The 17,472-nt window shown below is 45.7% G+C and overlaps 1 protein-coding gene across 8 annotated transcripts in view; it reads left to right on the top strand.

Moving 5' to 3' along the window:
- EHMT1 (euchromatic histone lysine methyltransferase 1) overlaps positions 1-6,361 on the top strand; it is a 153,668-nt gene extending 147,307 nt beyond the window's left edge. For all 8 annotated transcript variants that reach the window (XM_090021133.1, XM_090021138.1, XM_090021136.1 and 5 more), the window contains 2 exons: positions 2,293-2,468; positions 4,906-6,361. In XM_090021133.1, coding sequence (XP_089877259.1) covers positions 2,293-2,468; positions 4,906-5,089 — 360 coding nt within the window. In that variant the 3' untranslated portion in view covers positions 5,090-6,361. The remainder of the gene's footprint in view (positions 1-2,292; positions 2,469-4,905) is intronic.
- Positions 6,362-17,472: the final 11,111 nt, after the last annotated feature.

Raw genomic sequence — 17,472 nt, 5'->3', positions numbered from 1 at the left:
TTTCAAAGAGACAGTCTCCTCATGGCTGTAGTAGTGAAATGTGGAGAAACAGAGAAAGAGAAGGTTAGCAGTGTTCTCTCCATAATCAAAGCAGGCAGCTTTAATAAAAAATTAAAACTTCCCCGCAGCCTTTCATGTGGAAAAAAAATCAAAGCACTTCACAAGCACTAGGAATGAATTGCTTTTACAGTATCCATCTGACATGTATGGTATTGCTTGTTATGTGTACAGGAAACTGCGACAAACTGAGACAAAGAGGGCTTTCCAAAACACATCAGCTAATTAGGTATAGCACCACAGCCAGCTAACCTGCTTTTAAATATAGTCCTTGTCCACAGCATTTTGCATGGTGTTAGCTTATATCTAGCAACACAGTGCTTGTGAAGTGCTTTCCCAATGTGATCATTGTGGTCCTGAAATGTTAAGAGACCTGCCACAGATTGCCTAGCTAATCTGTCTGTGGCAGAGAGGAGATTACGATCCTTACTTTGCAACTTCCAGTGATGTTCCTCACACAAATCCATCCTTCGCTCCATTACTGAATAACTAAGTTTTGGTTAAGTTCTTGGTGTTACTGGAAATCACTTGCCACTTCCCAGATACGCACCCAGGTCTGATAACTTATCTCCAAATTTAATTCTGCTCAGTCCATTGGAACCACTTGCCCATGCTCCTAACTTCCTGATGTGATCTCTTTACCAGATCAACAAGTCATCAGCATGGCCGGGATGTTAGCGGGCTTGGTGCACCCAAGAGTCACCAGGAATTTACCCTGTTGTTGTTTTATTGCAGCAAAGCCAGGAAAAGAGCTGTGTGAGAGGACGAGTAGAGCCTTTCCACCTTACTAACCAACTTGCAGGAGAAACTAATAATAAATCACAATTCTGGTCTTCATAGTCCTTCTAATGTAAACAGCTAAGGACTTAATGTGGGGGACAGTAACATAGGGATGTTCCCTGAAGCCCTCTGCCCACATTCTCATTGTTCTGTTCTCTCACTCGTGAGCAGTAAACTGCTAGCCTGGAATTTCAGTTTTATATCCAGCGGGCTCCTCCACATGGGCTGAGCCACAGCACCCTCACTCATTCTTCCTTCCCTAGTACTCAAGACTGAAAAGACTTGATTCTTGGTGTCATGGTTTAGAAACTGCTGCCCTAAAGGATTTGTTGTCCTTAAAATTCCTGTAAAGAATAACTATTTAGGATGCTGATTTAGCAATGTCTGGCCAGTCGGTACCACAGAGTGCAGAGACTTCCTCAGTGTGAGATGCTTTTCAGCTTGTACGGTGGGGCTGCCAGATATTTTGGATGACATTTGTTAACGCCATGGAATCCAAAAAGACATGGAGAGCTATGAGTGGGGATGAGTGTGATCTGGACTTGCTACCATGAAAACTATAGAGGTTGTAGCAGATAGCTCTGTATATCTCCAGCCAGATATCACTCTGCTCCATGTCTGTTATCTTTAGAAGGCTTCTTCCTGGGCTCTCGTGTAGTAGATACAAGGTGGTAGATTTCTGGCAGCACTTATCCATTAAAGATTGTGAGGTGCTTGCCCAGAAGGAAATGTGAACTCGCTAATGGATCCTTTTTCTTTTGGCCTCTATGTGACTGAAATTCTCTTCTGTAATTAAAGTCTGTTGCTTGCACAGTCATTCGCTATTGGAATAAAAAGCCCTGAAGGTGTGTGTGGGGGGGTGTTTTTTATTCTTAAGGAAAGCAAAATATTACCAGAACTGCTGTTCAGGCAACAGAGAATTTCTGAGGGTTTCTCTCTCTCCATCCCACTCTCTCACTTGAATCTGTAGGAAATAATATATCTTTTGTAGGCTCCAGTTTTACACTTTTCAGCTGTCATGTTCAGTTAGGAGGACAGGAAGAATATGGTTTCATCCATCCAGTGGCCTTTACCCATAAGATGTTTGTGCTCGTGGAACCGAAGTCCCCACCATACCAGCTTGGTGTCTTAGTAGAATAGGTCTGTGGGGAGCAAGTCTGCCAGTCCAGCTCTGCATATCACTGCTCTGGTCCGGAGCATTCAGAGCAGTCTCTGGGCACGTCAACAGAGCTGTGTGAAGAGAAGACCTTTTTGAATTGTTAATATAAGGAAAAGGGTTGCATGTGCTGGCCTTTTAAGCCTTCCAGTAGATACCATGCCCTGATCTGCCTTCCTCTTGAAATTCTCCAGTGTGCTAACTGTGAAGTGACCTGTATTTCAATTGCTTTAAACAAGCAACAATAAAAACATTAAAACAACTACATCTAATGAAATATTCAATGTTCCTCCCTCTAGGATGGAGAAGTGTACTGCATAGATGCTCGTTTCTATGGCAACATCAGCCGCTTCATAAACCATCTCTGTGAGCCAAACCTCATTCCTGTGCGAGTGTTCATGTCGCATCAGGATCTTCGCTTTCCCAGGATTGCCTTCTTCAGCACCAGGCATATAGAAGCTGGAGAAGAAATTGGGTATGTGCTGTCCAAGGGGGAAATTGTCCCCAGACACACAGTAGCTTCCTTTGCTGCTACCATTTTTAGCGGGGCTTAGGGGCATTCTGAAGTTTGAAACTGAATAGCAAGAAGCAACCTCTAAAATGAGCCAACAGCTCTGAAGCAACACGTTGCTTGCCTTTTGAAGGGGAGTAGAGAGGGAAAGACGGCTTGAAGGGCCAGATTCAGAGGTGATTTCAAGAGTGGCTCAGTGGTCCAGCTGGGATAAATTGGCCAGAAAATGGTGGTGACAAAATAACTGCAACATATGTGCAACTTGCACCAAAACAGTATTGAGGAGGAACCATGTTGAGCCCTCAGCAGAACATGCAGATTCCTCTTAAAGTCAGTGAGCTGGTTTTGCTCCCACTTGCTGTGGTGAAGTGTCTGTGGGACTTTCCTGACTTCCATGGGGTTACCTCTGCTTGGCACCCACAAAAATCACAACGAAATTGGCCTTGGCTGAGGTTGCTCCTGAATACTTCTATGGACCCAGAAGTGTTTGGAGAGCTGCTACTTCACTTTGAGCCTTCTTGTTGATTTACTTCTCTTGCTTCTGCCCCTTTCATTCTCTCTACAAGTAGATTAAATGTGCTCTACACACCTAGAGAACAGCAGGTCCAAGCAGGTGGTGATGCTTTGTCATTCATGTATTTCGTGAATGGTGCATACCACCATTTGCATCTCTCCTGAATGTATTAGTAGAAGATGAACCCATTCACTCCAAGTTATTCCTTCAGCCTGTGTTGAAAGGCTACAGAAATCCAGATGATATCCACAAAATAGATGCTATTTTATCTCTGTGGTGGAAGGCACCCTACCTCGCCTGGGAACCAGGACCTAGGCTGCTGCACAAGGATTTCCCTTGGGGCAGTGACAGCCTACAGACACATACCAGACTCCAGGGGCCTGTGTTTAAACCCCTTCCCCACCAGCTATCAATGCCAGCAGCTCATTCGCTTTTATTTGTGTTGAGTTTGGTTTCCAGAGTTTTTTTGAGAGCTGTTCCTCCTGATGCCTTGCATTTCTCATCTACAGGAAGATAAATGTGTTGTGATTAACTAAAGAAAACTAGAGCCTGCCTCTGAGGCTTTATCCTTCAGGAGACTGACAGCCAAGACTGTAGATGTTTGTCCCTAGAGGGAAACAATACAAAACAAGTTCTAGCCATAACTTGGAGTATGTAGGGTTGGGTGCCTTTGGGAAACTAGCTGACTCTGGGACTCAGTGACAGAGTAAGGGAACGTTGCACCAAGAAGCGTCTCATTCAGCTCCCTCCCAAGTTAACAGAGACTGAAATCCATTTTCACCTGACATCTGTTTGATGAGCTTTTTCTGCCGAATTGGTGAGCCTCAGTTCAGTGCATAGTGATCCAGTACCAACTCACATTACAAATGCTTGTTGCAACTTAGGCAGCATTCCTGTCCTGCTGTTCCTTTTGGCTCTGATGGCTTCTACATCTTGCAGTGATGCAAGAGAGGGAGAGGGACTGGCATTTCCTGAGCTTCCCTCATCTCTTTGGCAGCATCTTCGTAACAGTGGAAGAGAAGCAGTGAAAACACAATGCAAGAAGCACTAACCCAAGAGTGTAAGCAGAGGAGGGTTCCATGGGGCAGGAGCAGGAGGAGGAGGAGGACCTTGCAAAAGCAGAGAGAGATGCCATCAGTCCTGCTTAGTGAGCTCAGCGATGCAGAGTGTGTCAGGGTTGGTTCCTTTAAAGGGTCCTACAGCTGCTCTAGAGCAGTGGTCTCCAAAGTGAGGCGCGCAAGACGATCCATTGGGGTGCAGGAAGAAAATATTAGAACTTCTATTTAGATGTATATTTATATAAATATACATATATTGGGGGGGTGTGCCCAAAAATTTTTTTACTGATAGGGGTGTGCGATCAAAACGGTTTGGAGACCACTGCTCTAGAGCATTGGTAGCCCTGGAAGAAGGACAGGAAATGACAACCGAGTTCACCAGGTTTACCTGAGACTAAAACCTAGAGGCCTGGCAGCTTAAATTGGGTGCACATGTCACACCCTTGCTGTTTATTCCATGATTAACACATTATTCACAACATAAATGTAACATACAGAGGGGGCCTTCGGAAAGGGTTGGCTCAGCAGACGTATATTCCATTGGGCAGGAAGCCAATGAGAAAGGAAGAAACAGTCCTCCCCTCTAGGTTTATTTGTTAGCATATTTTATCCTTCAGTTTTCTCTTCCTAGGAAAGAGTACAAGCCCCAGATGCTGCTTGCTGCTGATTCTTTTAAGCTGACCCAACCAGATCAGGCTGATGCATCATTCCTATTCCTTTAGTTCCACCTGTGTATCTGTGCTCCCCTACCAGATTTGTATGAATGCCCCCTCCATGCAGAGCTCCAGTGACCAAACATTCCTCTTTTCTCTTTCTCTCTCTCCTTCAGCTTTGACTACGGAGACCGGTTCTGGGACATCAAAGGCAAATACTTCAGCTGCCAGTGCGGTTCACCCAAGTGCAAACACTCGAGCGCAGCGCTGGCCCAGCGACAAGCTAGCACATCCTCCCAGGACGCACAGGAAAACGGGCTCCCTGACACCAGCTCTACCACAGCAGCCGGCCCCTTTTGAGGCTCCGCTCCCCAGAGACTGACTTGTTTTAACCCTATAGATTCACATACTGTTTGAATTCCCATTTAAAGAGAGAACTCCTTCAAGGAAAGCTAAGGGTTTGTGACACTTAGGGCTGTACCGCCGACTGTTACTTGAGGAATAAGTGAAAGCAAATCCTGACTCAATGTTGTTGTTTCCCCCTCCTCAGCCCTGGAAACCCCTGCTGGTTTCACAGTGCGTCCGGAGGGGTGGCTGATGCATTTTTCCATGCAAGCTGTCCTAAGCCTCCGTCTTTTAATGTCCTAAGTGTTGTCAGAGCCAAGGGAGTGTGTCCCTTCCTCCTCTGAATATTATTAATTGAATAGAACGTTCATGCCAAGTCATCTCCAAGTCACTTGTAACAAACTTTGAATACTTGACGAAACTTTCTTATCAAAAGAGGGGGAGCGGAAAAAAAGATTCTTGTGTGTTGGTTTACTTGGCACAGCCCTGGGGCAGGTCCTGCCAGTCATTTAAACCATGAATTTCTCCTGCCCCCTGTCAGACATTGCAGCATGGTCTTTCCAGGTCCCATTGCTGGGAGATGGAGGGTGGTCACTTCTAACAGATGCCTGTTGGTTACCAAATCCACCCATTTATTATTCTCTCTTATTTCCCCTAAAAAGGAAGGGGAAGCCCCTTTCCTTGATACCCTTCCAGTTCCTGTCTCTCTTCTAAGTCTGCCAGAGATTTTCTCCCCACTGCGTCCAGCTCCCCACCCAGCTTTCTCTGTTAAACCAGCCCTCACCCCTGCCTGTGGTTGGGCTTCTTACTGTTTCAGTGTTCGTTTCACCAATGGAAGGATTTCTCTCTCTATCCCATTAGTGATTTCAGAGAGGGAAGGTTGAAGGGGATTGTACAAGACACTAACTTCTTTTAAAAGAAGCAGTTTGCTTTTTTAAAATAAAAAATTAAATGATCTATATTCTAGAGAACCTCTGACTGGCATTTCTCAGGAGGATGCTACAGGCTGGGGCAGACATCAGACAGGACATGTCACAGCGAGAAGATACAGACGCCACCAGCTCATCTGTACCCATCACTTTTCTCAATGCTGGGCACCTTCGATTAATTTTTAAAGCCACACGCTACGAGGTTTAAATAAACTGATTTATTTTTTACCATTATTAAAACATTGGGGACTAGCATTAAAAAACAAACAAACAAACAAAAACATCAAAACAAAAACGGTGCTGATTCTGGTGTGATTTTTACTCACCACGTGAATATAAACTATCAATTGTATAAAAAGAACAAAGTGATTTTAGTATAAAAATGCAGGAAAAAACACAAAACCTTTTTTAAATTGTTAGTATTGTAGTGTGAATAAATTTGTCATCACCTTTTGTGTGATGGCTGGGCAGGTCATTATCTTAATTTTTTGACATATATCTTTAAATACTGTAATTAGTGCAGTAACAGGTTTTTTTGTGCATCTCTTCTAAAACATTCATAATGCCGTCATGTTTATTATTTTTTTTCTGTTAATGTTTTTGACAATTTTAAAGGAGCAGTCTTTTGGCTCTGGTCATTTTCTTGTTCTGTTTTCAATGAAATCAATAAAAAAAGTGCTTTAAAAGTGAGTTTGGTCCTTTTATTTGTGAGGCAGCATTGCCGGCTCTCTGAATGTCATCACGAATCTCATGATATTTGGGGGGCAGCGGTGTGCGTGTGTATGTGTTTTGGTTTGGGGCTTCATTTACTTATTTAAAGTAACCTCTAGCTCCAGGAGTCATATGAGAATCTCAGCTAGTTTTTGTCAAGGTGATGTTCTGGCCCTTGTATGAATGTGAATAAAATGTGAATTCTGATTGCTCCAAAACTAGAAAACAAAAGAACATCAAATGCATGGCGGTTAGTTTTTCATAGACTGTAATTTCATATTCACATACTGTAATTTTAAACTAACCTTATGATATTTTGGGGGCCTGACATGATTTTTGTTGATACTTGAGGTTGGCAGTACTGTTCCAGGGTGATTTGCCCCCACCAGTCTTGGCAGAATGAATCAGCAACATTTTGTTGAAAACAATACCGGTCATTTGTTTAGATAGTTGTGCCCACAAAGAGCCCCCAGACTTCAGTCTACCTACTAGATCATGGTGCAGAACTGTGGCTGTATCAGGAAAGTTACCATCCCTGGGATTAAAGCTATTTATTTGCTCTTTGATGAAATAAATAATGGCTTGGGAGGAAGTGTCTATAAGAATTTTGCAGTACTGTCCTGAGAGCGCCTTGAGGGTATATCTACACCACTTCTCTGATATGTTCTGCTGTCAAGCACACTTCATCCACCTGCCCACACTTGCAGGTCTCAAACCCTGAAATGAAGCAGCTCCAGGCAATGCTTCCCACTGGAAGCATCTCAAGATCTTGTGAGCAGTGTCTTGATGCACCAGAAACTAGTTTCACCAGCTCATTGCCAGGTCTGGCACTTTGGAAGCAGTGGTGGGTGGGTGCAGCATGCCTAACAGCCTGCCTCAGGAGCACCGAGGAAGCCATGCAGACATACCCAATGGCACTAATCCCGTACCAGCTTGTTTGGGTCATCTGGGATCTCGTTATTCCAGATTACATTGCAATGCCCTGGAGCTTTTGTGCCTGTCTTTACTTGCGTATGATGTATAAAGAAGGCCTTACAGGGTCTTCATACCTCCACCCTCACAGCAGCCTTCTTTTAAAAAGGGGTCAGAGGTAGGTATGGTGTTGGTTTCCTTTGGAACGGCATAGGAAGCTGGTTAAAAATATCCGGAGTGTCACCTGTGGGATTTCTGGTTTTGCTCAAGGACTTGCTGAATGACTCAGAGGTCAACTGGGAGCAGCCTCAGCCTGAAACGAACGGCTGAGTGGGGGTGGCAGTGAATCCCTAGCACAGAGCTTTGCACTCATGAGCTTGAGTTGAATTGGTGTTGGCAAAACACAGCGTTTCTAGCCAGCCTGGGCAGTAATTGCTTCCTTGCCCAGTCCAGGTTTCTGTTCCTGCTTTGTCTCCACTCTTAGAATCCTGCTAGTTCCCTAGTGGTTCAAACAGTCTTCCAGAGTAAGACAAAGCCTGAATTTTTAATGCAAGAAATCAAGTGGAGAGGAAGGAGATAGTGATATGGGGAACAGGGAGAAGAGCCCTTCTCCAGCTCAAATCAATAACCGTTTTCCTGTTTACTGTCTCCTTTTAAGATAGCGACTCTGAAGTACCTTCCTTGGGAGCACCTGATTGAGAGACCTCCAAAGCAGAAGGGTGACGATGGGTCCAGAAAGAGGAAAAGGTGTCTGTGGTCAGCCCATATGCTTGATTTTTGAGGTTGTCTGCTTTATATTCAACACAGACCTGTGAGAACGGAGCCCTTAGGACCTTATGAGAGGGCTGAGAGGTTAGTTCTGGCACCTTGAAGATAATAGACTCTTCCTTCAAAGTCCTGGTCCGGCAGTGCCCACTCAGCTCGAGGTCACTGCTCAGACTCTGGCAGCAGGGGGAGAAGGGACTTCGATTCCCTTAAGAGGGATTGCTTTGGCTCCAGCAATCTGTGGGGGTCGAGAAACCCTTAAATCTCCCAAATGACTAAGCACCACCATTGAGATTTGTCTCCATAAATCTGCCTTTGAAGACCAATAACAAACCCTCTGAGTCATTTGCAGTCAATATCTCATAAAAATATTCATAAATGGTAGTAAAAACTCAGCCCGACTCCAGCTGGAAAGATAAGGGGGAGGTTAGGGTTTCAGCTGCATTCGTTCTTAGCCAGACGGCAGGAGCATTAGCTGACCTTGTCTCCCCTGCGGAGAGAAGGATCCCCTCCCCCTCAGTTCAAGGCTCTGCAGTGGGATGCAGCTGCCATCCTTTTGTAGGAGGATTGTACTGGATTGCCTCCAAAACTCCCTCCATGTCCCCCTTTGCCTAGTGCAGTGTTTTTCAACCTGTGGGTTGCAACCCAAAAGTGGGTTGCAAGAATATATGAAAGGGTTGCAAACAAACTTTAAACATGGATTCTCTTTTAAAGGAGAAAAATGTAGGAAACTGGGTTTTTCCTTATAGGCTGGCAGAGTTCGAGCCTGTGAGGGGCTGTTTGGGTCCTGCCTGTCCCACATATCCACTCCCTGCCCCATATACCGGGGGGGCTGGGGCTGGGGCCAGGGCAGCAGCAAGTCAGATTTGAGGGGCACTGGGTCAGGACTGGCCATCAACGTTTACAAATGGGTCCTGGTACAAAAAAGGTTGAGAACCACTGACCTAGTGTGAGCTGGTCAATATTATCTTATCAATCATGCTCTTCGGGACTTGTTTAGCCTTTTTCATTTTCAAGGCACTTGGTTAACTAGTGGCACAAATCAACCTCTATATCAGTGGGCAAGTAGATACAGCTCTGAGGGGGAGGCAGAAGCAAGGAGGCAAGAAGAGACTTCCCCAAGGCTGGATAGACCATCCCTAGCAGAGGCAGGATTAGCAGGCCATAAGCTAATTGCATTCAAGCGGTCGGACCACGCTGCCACAAAACACTTTGCTCTCCCTGTTCCTGGAGTTGACATGGGCTGGCCCTGGAGTAAGGGACCAGAAAATTGAATTAAGCTAGTCTGACCTCAGGGCTTTCTGGGTAAAGACAGACAAGCAAAAAGCACAAGAAAGACATGTTTCACAGGGGAATGTTTCACAGGGCATCCCTTCCCCAGCCAGCTCCTAGAGTGTGCCCAGCCCAGCAAGCACCTTTGATGCTCTTTCAGTCTGAGTTTCTAACTGGGGCTTCTGCTAGGCAGCATTTTCCTTGCCTACCAGTTAGTGGCTGTTCTCCCTCCTAGTCATCCCAGTTCCCTTCTGCTATTTGGGAATGGAGGGCTGCTTCCCCTTGCTTCTGTCATTGCTGTCTCAGTACACATCCTCTGAGACTATTAACTATGCAGCTGGCTTTTTCCAGCTAGTTGCCCATTTGTAGGCTTTGGGGGAAGTGGCTGCATGTGTGATTTGTCTTTGGCCATCTCCTTACCTTCCATTTCCCTTGGGCTGTTTATTAATCTGTTTCATCAGGAGGGCAGGTAATTAAGTCTTGGTAGTAAGCTACTGGTTGCACTTAGATGCCAAGCAACTGGAAGCCTATTATCACTCCTAAACAGGGAATTTAGGGCTCCTCACATTTAACTTGAAGAGAGGCCTGTGATAATAAATACACTGGATAGCCAAAGAGACCTGGGGAAGAAGGAACTGCTGCTTATTAATAGCAATGCCTGGAGGAAATATGGAAACAGAGCATAGCTGAGACACCAGTTGGAGCTTTAAAGATAAAAGGGAAGAAGTGACATTGTAAGAGAATTCAGAGGGCCAGTTCCTGATCTGCTTCCCATTCCTGTCCTCATTCACATTGCCCCATGGTTTTTGGTAGAGCTCCTCTGTATTGATGCTAGCACAAAATTTGTCCCATGGCAACAAGCCAAGAAACCCCTCCCCACACTATCTACTTTCCTTCACTTTAGTTTGTCCTCTGCCTACTTCCAAATATAAAGGACAGGCAAAGGATGTCTCAGGACAGACAGGGATGCGGGAGCATTTGTTCATGCCCCAAAATGGCATCCAACTATTATTCAGGCAGGATTATATATGTGTCTTTATAGGGATTTGGGAAGAGTCTAAAGCATGCATATATATATATACATATATGCATGCTTCAGACTCTTCCCAAATAAAATATGCATCACTTCTTCCCCAGGTCCCTTTGGCTATCCAGTACAGTATGTTTATTATCACAGGCCTCTCTCCAAGTTAACTTTTAGGAGTTTTAAAATGTAGGCTTCTTCCAGCTGCTTGGCACCTACCAGTAGGTGCACAGAAATGCCTTCAATTCTTCCCCAGTCCCCAAGAACAGTTTGGGCTGGGATGAAATTTCCTTCATGGATAGAAAGAGAACAAACTTCTCCTGGGCTGGGAGAAGATGAAGGCTGTTCCTGGAGTCTGTTCTCTTTCCGGGCAGTCTGTTGGCAGTCTTTTTTCCTTTTCCGGCCTCCTGGCTAAATACAAAAATAATAATTTAGACCAAATGCCCTAGTGAGGAACAGGGATCAGGGACTAGAGGGTGTCTATACACGTGCTCAGGGTGGGGAGGGGCCGTTTTAACTGTTTAGAGCAGTTCACTGACAGCTGCTCAAAACCATCATGTTTATTGAGCCCCTTAGAGCCATGCACAGAAGGCGAGACCAACAGTGCCTTGCTGGTTCCTGGAAGAGCTTTGCTTCCAAGGTGAGGTAGCTACAAGGTAGGCTAGAGACAAGGAGAGGTGACTGATGTGACATTGGTTGGTTGACAGTGGTTGACAGGCATATGGCATGAGTCAGAAAGGGGCCAAAGGTCTGCCCAAGCCTAGTGGCCATTGTGGGTAAATTGCACCAAATCCTATAGCCAACAGCATGCAAGAGGGTGACATGACTGCCTCACAGATAGCTGCCTTTGAGTCCCCAGTCCAAATGGCTATTTACAGATGACTTAACTGGGAGCAGCCTTTGGTACCAGCCTTGGATGAAACCTCTGGAGTGGTTGTGAGACACATTACTGCCTTTGCATTACACAGGGACAGACGGAGTACAAACTGCAACATTCTTGCTTTAGCCAGAGCTGGAGTTGTATGTGCTACAGCTATTTGGACTTAAATGGTGTCTGTGCCTTTAAAATTTAAGTAAAACACCTATTCACTTTCAGTTGCAGACTTCCTAATTTTGTCTCCTACCAAAACAATGAAAACAACCCCTTAGAGCCAGAAGTCTGTCTCTATAATGCCTTAGGCTAAATCCACTCCTGGGGCCCTCTCAAGCTGTTGTAACAAAGGACTATAGGCCAGGTCCAGAATCTACTTTCGGTATCCATAAAACTCATGGCTGAGTGGGGCCCAATTTGCAAGCTATAATGAGGGACCATAGAGGTTTAACACACTGATCAGCTGTCCGCTCGCTGCACTGAAGAGAGGGAATAAGCGTGTGAATCTCTCACCCCTAACTCATCTCTGCTGGTACTCAATACATTTCTAAAACTAAGCAAGCTTGAAGAGAAAAGAGGTGAGAGAAATTAGTCAGGAATTGCAATCGAGGGACTGCACTAAAATGGGGATTGGAATGAATAAGGACAGATGAGAAAAGTTTTGGGCCTGTTGTGTAGACAAGTAAATTTGCTTTCTTTTTGGTGACAGGTAAGAAATAAAAACCTAGTTCCAAAGCAAGATCTAAATGTCCTCCCATTTACACTGGTATAAAATAGGAGTAATCCCAGGTAAGCGAGTGGAGTCTAATCCATTGGGCCTTATAGAATTTCACCTCTTAACTAACTTGTAGACTTCAAGGCTACATACAGACCATCAAAAAGCCCGAGACTGAATCTATTCAATCTTCACAGGTTAGTTTAAACTATGTAGACTAAACTGATAAGCAAGTGAACAGACATTCACTTTTGATTCTGGAAATGCAGCCACATGCCTGCAGTGGCCCCGGCCAGAAGCTGGGGGGTGCTAGAGCATGTCTCTATGCTTGGCTGGAGCTGACAGCTTGAGCCAAGCTTTGGGGTGGGGGGTTTGCAAGGCAGATGCAAAGCATCTTGGGATGCTGGGAGACTGAGAGTTAACTTGAATCTGGAGGGGATCTGGGATAGAAGTTCAATAAACCAATTTAACCTAAATCAGTTAAATCTGATACTACATCCATCAGGTTTATCTTAAACCAGTTTCAGTCAGTTTGAAAGTGGTTTATGTGCACTGAACTTCCATTGTGTTACAGATGTGAACTGGTTTCTGATCACTTATACCGGTTTATGTGTAATTTCTGTCCCTGGCCCAAGACAGGAAGATATATCAGCAGTTCCTCATTACATGCTCCAAAGGAATTTAAACCTACTATGACAGAAGATTTCAGTCTGCTCAATTATTTCAGGTTTGAGAGCCATTTGTATGGACTCTTATTGGTTTCAACTTTAATAAATTCTTTGGGACTTTTCTTAACAGCTGCATCTTTTCTTTAAATGTACAAGGTCAGCTGCAGCATTCACATAAATCACTGACTTGGAGCTAAATTAGTTGACACAAGCTGGCCCATTAACTTTAATCTTACTTTTCCAGGAGTCATTCTGGTACAAGTGTCTTCCTTCCTTAGGTGGGTTTTTGTTTTGTTTTGTTTAAATCAACTCTAATTTTGAATGTCTCTAACTCACCACTTCTGCTCTATAGTGGGAAGAACAGCTGTCACCTTGACCAGCTCACCTGTTAAAACTATCTTCTCTGGATTTTAAAAAGCAAACAAAACCAATTGCTTTCCTGGTATGGGGAAGCCTTTAGGCACCTATGTGAGGGGGTGATTTTCAGAACTGCTTAGTAGGCTTGTGCGAAGTGACTAGTATTTGCTTCAGATTCATATTCGGCCAATTCGGGGGACAGTGATTCGATTTGGTGATTCGAATCACTGTCCTGATTTGTTTAGGCCGAATCCGATTCGGAGATTTTGCAGCAGCCAAATTTCCAAATCAGCCAGGCCAGGCCCATCCCTCACGCCTCTCCCAGCTTGGCAATGGCTGGCCCACCTACCCCAGCTCCCAGCACTTGGGGCGGGGGGGGGAAAGGCCTGGCTCAGCGGGTGCTGCCAGCAGGGGGTGATCCTCACTGCCCCACGCTGCATGGGCCCCCCCATGGGTACCCACCCAGGCCAGCTCCGGCCCTTTAAGAAAAAAAAAAAATGAAAAAAACCCTGGGAGTCACTGCTGCTGCCGGCAGGGGGTGATCCTTGCTGCCCTGTGCCACGTGGGGGTGCTCTGTGCGAGCCCCCAAAGCCCGGAGGCAGCATCAGGAGGGATGAGTCCCAGGGCTTTCCTCAGCTTTTTTTTTCCTCTTAAAGGGCCAGAGCCCCGGCAGGCAAGGCAGCCATGGGGGGGGCCAGGTGAGCAGGGTGGGCACTGGAGGGGAATGGGAAGGGTTGCTCAATCCTGTTAACTGCAGGCACATGGAGCAATTGCAGACCTGGAGGAACTGGAGTCTCCCTGTGGCTTGTGAATCCACTTGTCACTCCTGTGACTGTCACAGGTCACAACCCCTAGTTTTCTCCTCTGTAAGAGTCATTTCTACACACTCTGGCTTCAGAGAGCAGAAGGCTAATTGATCCAAATTCACTCTCCAGGTTTGAGAAACCAAGCTGGGGATGGGAGATGGGAAGGGCTGCCAGTTGACTATGGCTGGTAATAACTGTGAAAATATGAGAATCCCCTTAGCAGTCTCTGTCTTCCCAGAGGCAATGGGGCTTCCCCATTGTGAGCTTTTAAATGTGTGTCATGATAATTAATTTTCTAAAGAGCTTCTTGTAGTCTTAAGGCCCTGTGCCTTTATCTATTTAATTATCTTTCAGTCATGTCTGAATGTTTGTAGGGAGGACTCCAAGGATGCTAGTGAATAGCCCACCCGGGCCTGCTGCTTTCCTAGTCCCTGGTATGGCTGTCTGTAAAAGTTTCTGTTCAGCTGCTCACCTTGAAATGGGGAGCCATTAGGCTGTGTTGGATGATTAATATAAGGGCAGTTTGGGACTCCCATCCACGTTCTGCTCCTATTATTATCTTCAGTGCATAATGGCTGCATGTGCCCCCCAGCTGATGGACTCTTCTGCTCCAAGGTGTTTGAAATGCTTGCTGACCTCTTCACCACATTAGCCGTTTGTGAGAAATGATGTCAGTCTAGGAAAGGTGTGGCATGGGTCTTTCATCCTGTGTCCTTAGCAAGACCTCTTTTATTCTTCACCAAAACTCCCCTTTGACACTTATGGGCCAGGTGGACAGACTTGGGACTGTTGGGAATCCACCTGCTAGCCAGATGCATCATGAGTCGGGAAGTCTTTGGGATGGAGGAGAGAGGATGAATTGTGACTGGCTTGGGGACTCAGTCTTGTCTGCCTGCTCTTTCTTTGTGCGTGGGCCAGTATTTTCAAAGTTAGGCATCTCAGACTTTTGTTGCCAACAGCTGTATTCTGGCACCTCAGTGGCCAGATTATCAGAGGGCCTTCAAGTCAGTGTGTGCTGAGATGCACAGGATCTGACATGAGGCCACATTTATTCATGCACCCAGGTTATAAGGTGGTGTCTTAAAAGACTGCAGGATGCCCAGGTGGTATGGCAAGAGCTGTCCAATAAATGTATGAATGAGCAATACATGCAGTTATAACCTTTTCCTGTCCCCACCTCCCACGCACAGTGGAACGTGGGGCATGTTCACGCTGACCCGCAGGGGCGTTAGGGAGCTGTGGTGAGAGATATCGAGCTTGCTCCACACACTCATTCCTGAACTCAGTGCAGAACTGGGTGCATGCCAAGAGCCTCTTCTGAGAAGCCGGACTCATTGGTATTCCTAGTGCTACACTAAGCTGGCTCACTTACTTGCAGGTCAGGCGGCAGTGTGTGCAGAGCAGGTGTGTCACCTCTCATTACAGTGCTCCCTAGCACTATTGGGGTGGTGTAGCTGTGCCCTGAGGGGGCTGTTTGGGAGCCTAGTGTACCACTACCATCATGATCAGCAGCAGGAGAGCAAATTATATCTTCACATATATAAGATACAAACACACATAAAACTCTAATGAAGAGACACCGTTTAGAAACGGCATGGCAGTAGCAAAACATATCCATTAAAAAGGAGAGGTGAGGAAGAAAAACCCCAAGGATATCTGGCTTGTGAACACAGCCCTGGTTAAAGGATCATTCCCTGTCAGCGAGTGTACAAGAAACCGGGGTGGGTAGAGTCAGAGTTATATACAATGGAGTGCCAGCTTCTCCCCTTCCTCAGACACCTGCCCCCATCTCGGATACTAATGGGGGAGGACACTAGCATGATGTTTCTGCCATAATTCTACCATGAGAAATATTATATAATATTGGCATTTCAGGTCCCCTCAGCTCTTTGTGGAGTTTGCACGACTCTGAGGGAAAGGGAGGCAATTCACCCTGCTCGAGACACTGTCTCAAGCCAGCTGCAGACTTGACATTGAAAAGTGCCTCGGGCCATTTTGTAAAGAAGAACTCCGCACTCAGACTTCAGGACGTGAGGGGGTGCTGCTGCTCAGCAGTCATAGTTGTGTGAAGGACCTGGGAGCCAAGGTGTTTTTGAAGGAGGGCATGCATGAGCGGTGGGGTGACTGTTGGGAACACTGGGGGTGCTTAGATCAATGGCATGAAGCTGAGGCTGGGGGAGGGAGGAAAAATGGAGGGCCAGATGCTGATCTTGGTTACATTGGGCTGGCCTACAGAGAGCAGTTAGGAGAGGTGATACTGAGAAGCTTCGACAAGATGACGAATAATCAGAGTAGTGAGAGTCCATCAGCAGCTCGTGTCCTGAGAAACAATTACCCAGTAATCAAGGAACAATAGCTGATTCCTTTCTTTGCCTGAGACTTGACTGATGCTATACTTGTAACATGCACTAAGTTTGAGCAGGTGATAGAAAACCTGAGGTTCGCTGGCTGGCACCAGTGCATATCTTGAAGCATTAATGCCTGTCCGTAACCCTCAGGCTAGGGGCTTTCTTAGCTCATGGAAAGTGCATTGGCAATCTGGAGCAAGTGTTTCAAATAGGCATCTAGGTCCAAATGTTGTCACTAGTTTTTACTTTATAATGGGTTGGGCTAAAAGCCTATAATACCTCTAGCTGGGGGGCAGTCTGACACCAGGTTGGAACTGTGCAGCTCGGAGACCATCTATCTTGTTATCCAGTTAGAACATAAGGGGTTGGGTCAGTTCCCCTCTGTGCGCCTCAATTTCTCCATCTGCAGAGTAAGACTAATTCCCATGTTCTAGGGGGAGTTGAGAATTCAAGGAGTAATGCTTATAAAGCATATCATCAGCTGAAGCAGTTAGCCAAGGGCAAAGTATCATTACTTTTTTGCCATTAAAATCTTGAAGCTAAAAGCCCCTTCCCTTTCACAGCTATAGTATCAATCACTCTCTGACTTCCAGCCAGTCAGCGTTCTCAGTGTGATAGAGACTGAAGCTTGGCACCCTGGCGTTAACTCTGACGGAAGGTTCCTCATGAACAGTTTGAATTAGGTGCATGCTCTGTCAGCAAATGAAAAACTTCATGAAACAATTAAATGGAGGCAACCTTCAGGCAAGTGAGAGACTGACTATGCAGGGGGCATTTAAAAAAAGAAAAAGCAGGCAAAGGTCTTGTAATTTTTTCCCCTTTTCCATTCCTGCCTCATTCCCCCAACCTAGATATGATTCTTCTAGGTCAGGTAGCTAGTGTGATGTTCTGAAAGTCCACCACCTCCTCAACACAGACCCAATGTTTTGGAACAAGTGCCTTTCTATAGGATCTAGCATAATGCGGTCTCAGTCTTAGTCAGCACTTAGCCCTAAGCACTGCCACAATAAACCTAATAGC

This window comes from Crocodylus siamensis, chromosome 11, assembly GCF_052110815.1.
Source record: "Crocodylus siamensis isolate JL-2025a chromosome 11, ASM5211081v1, whole genome shotgun sequence".
Classification (NCBI taxonomy): Eukaryota; Metazoa; Chordata; order Crocodylia; family Crocodylidae; genus Crocodylus; species Crocodylus siamensis.
This window is presented reverse-complemented; position numbering and strand designations above follow the sequence as displayed.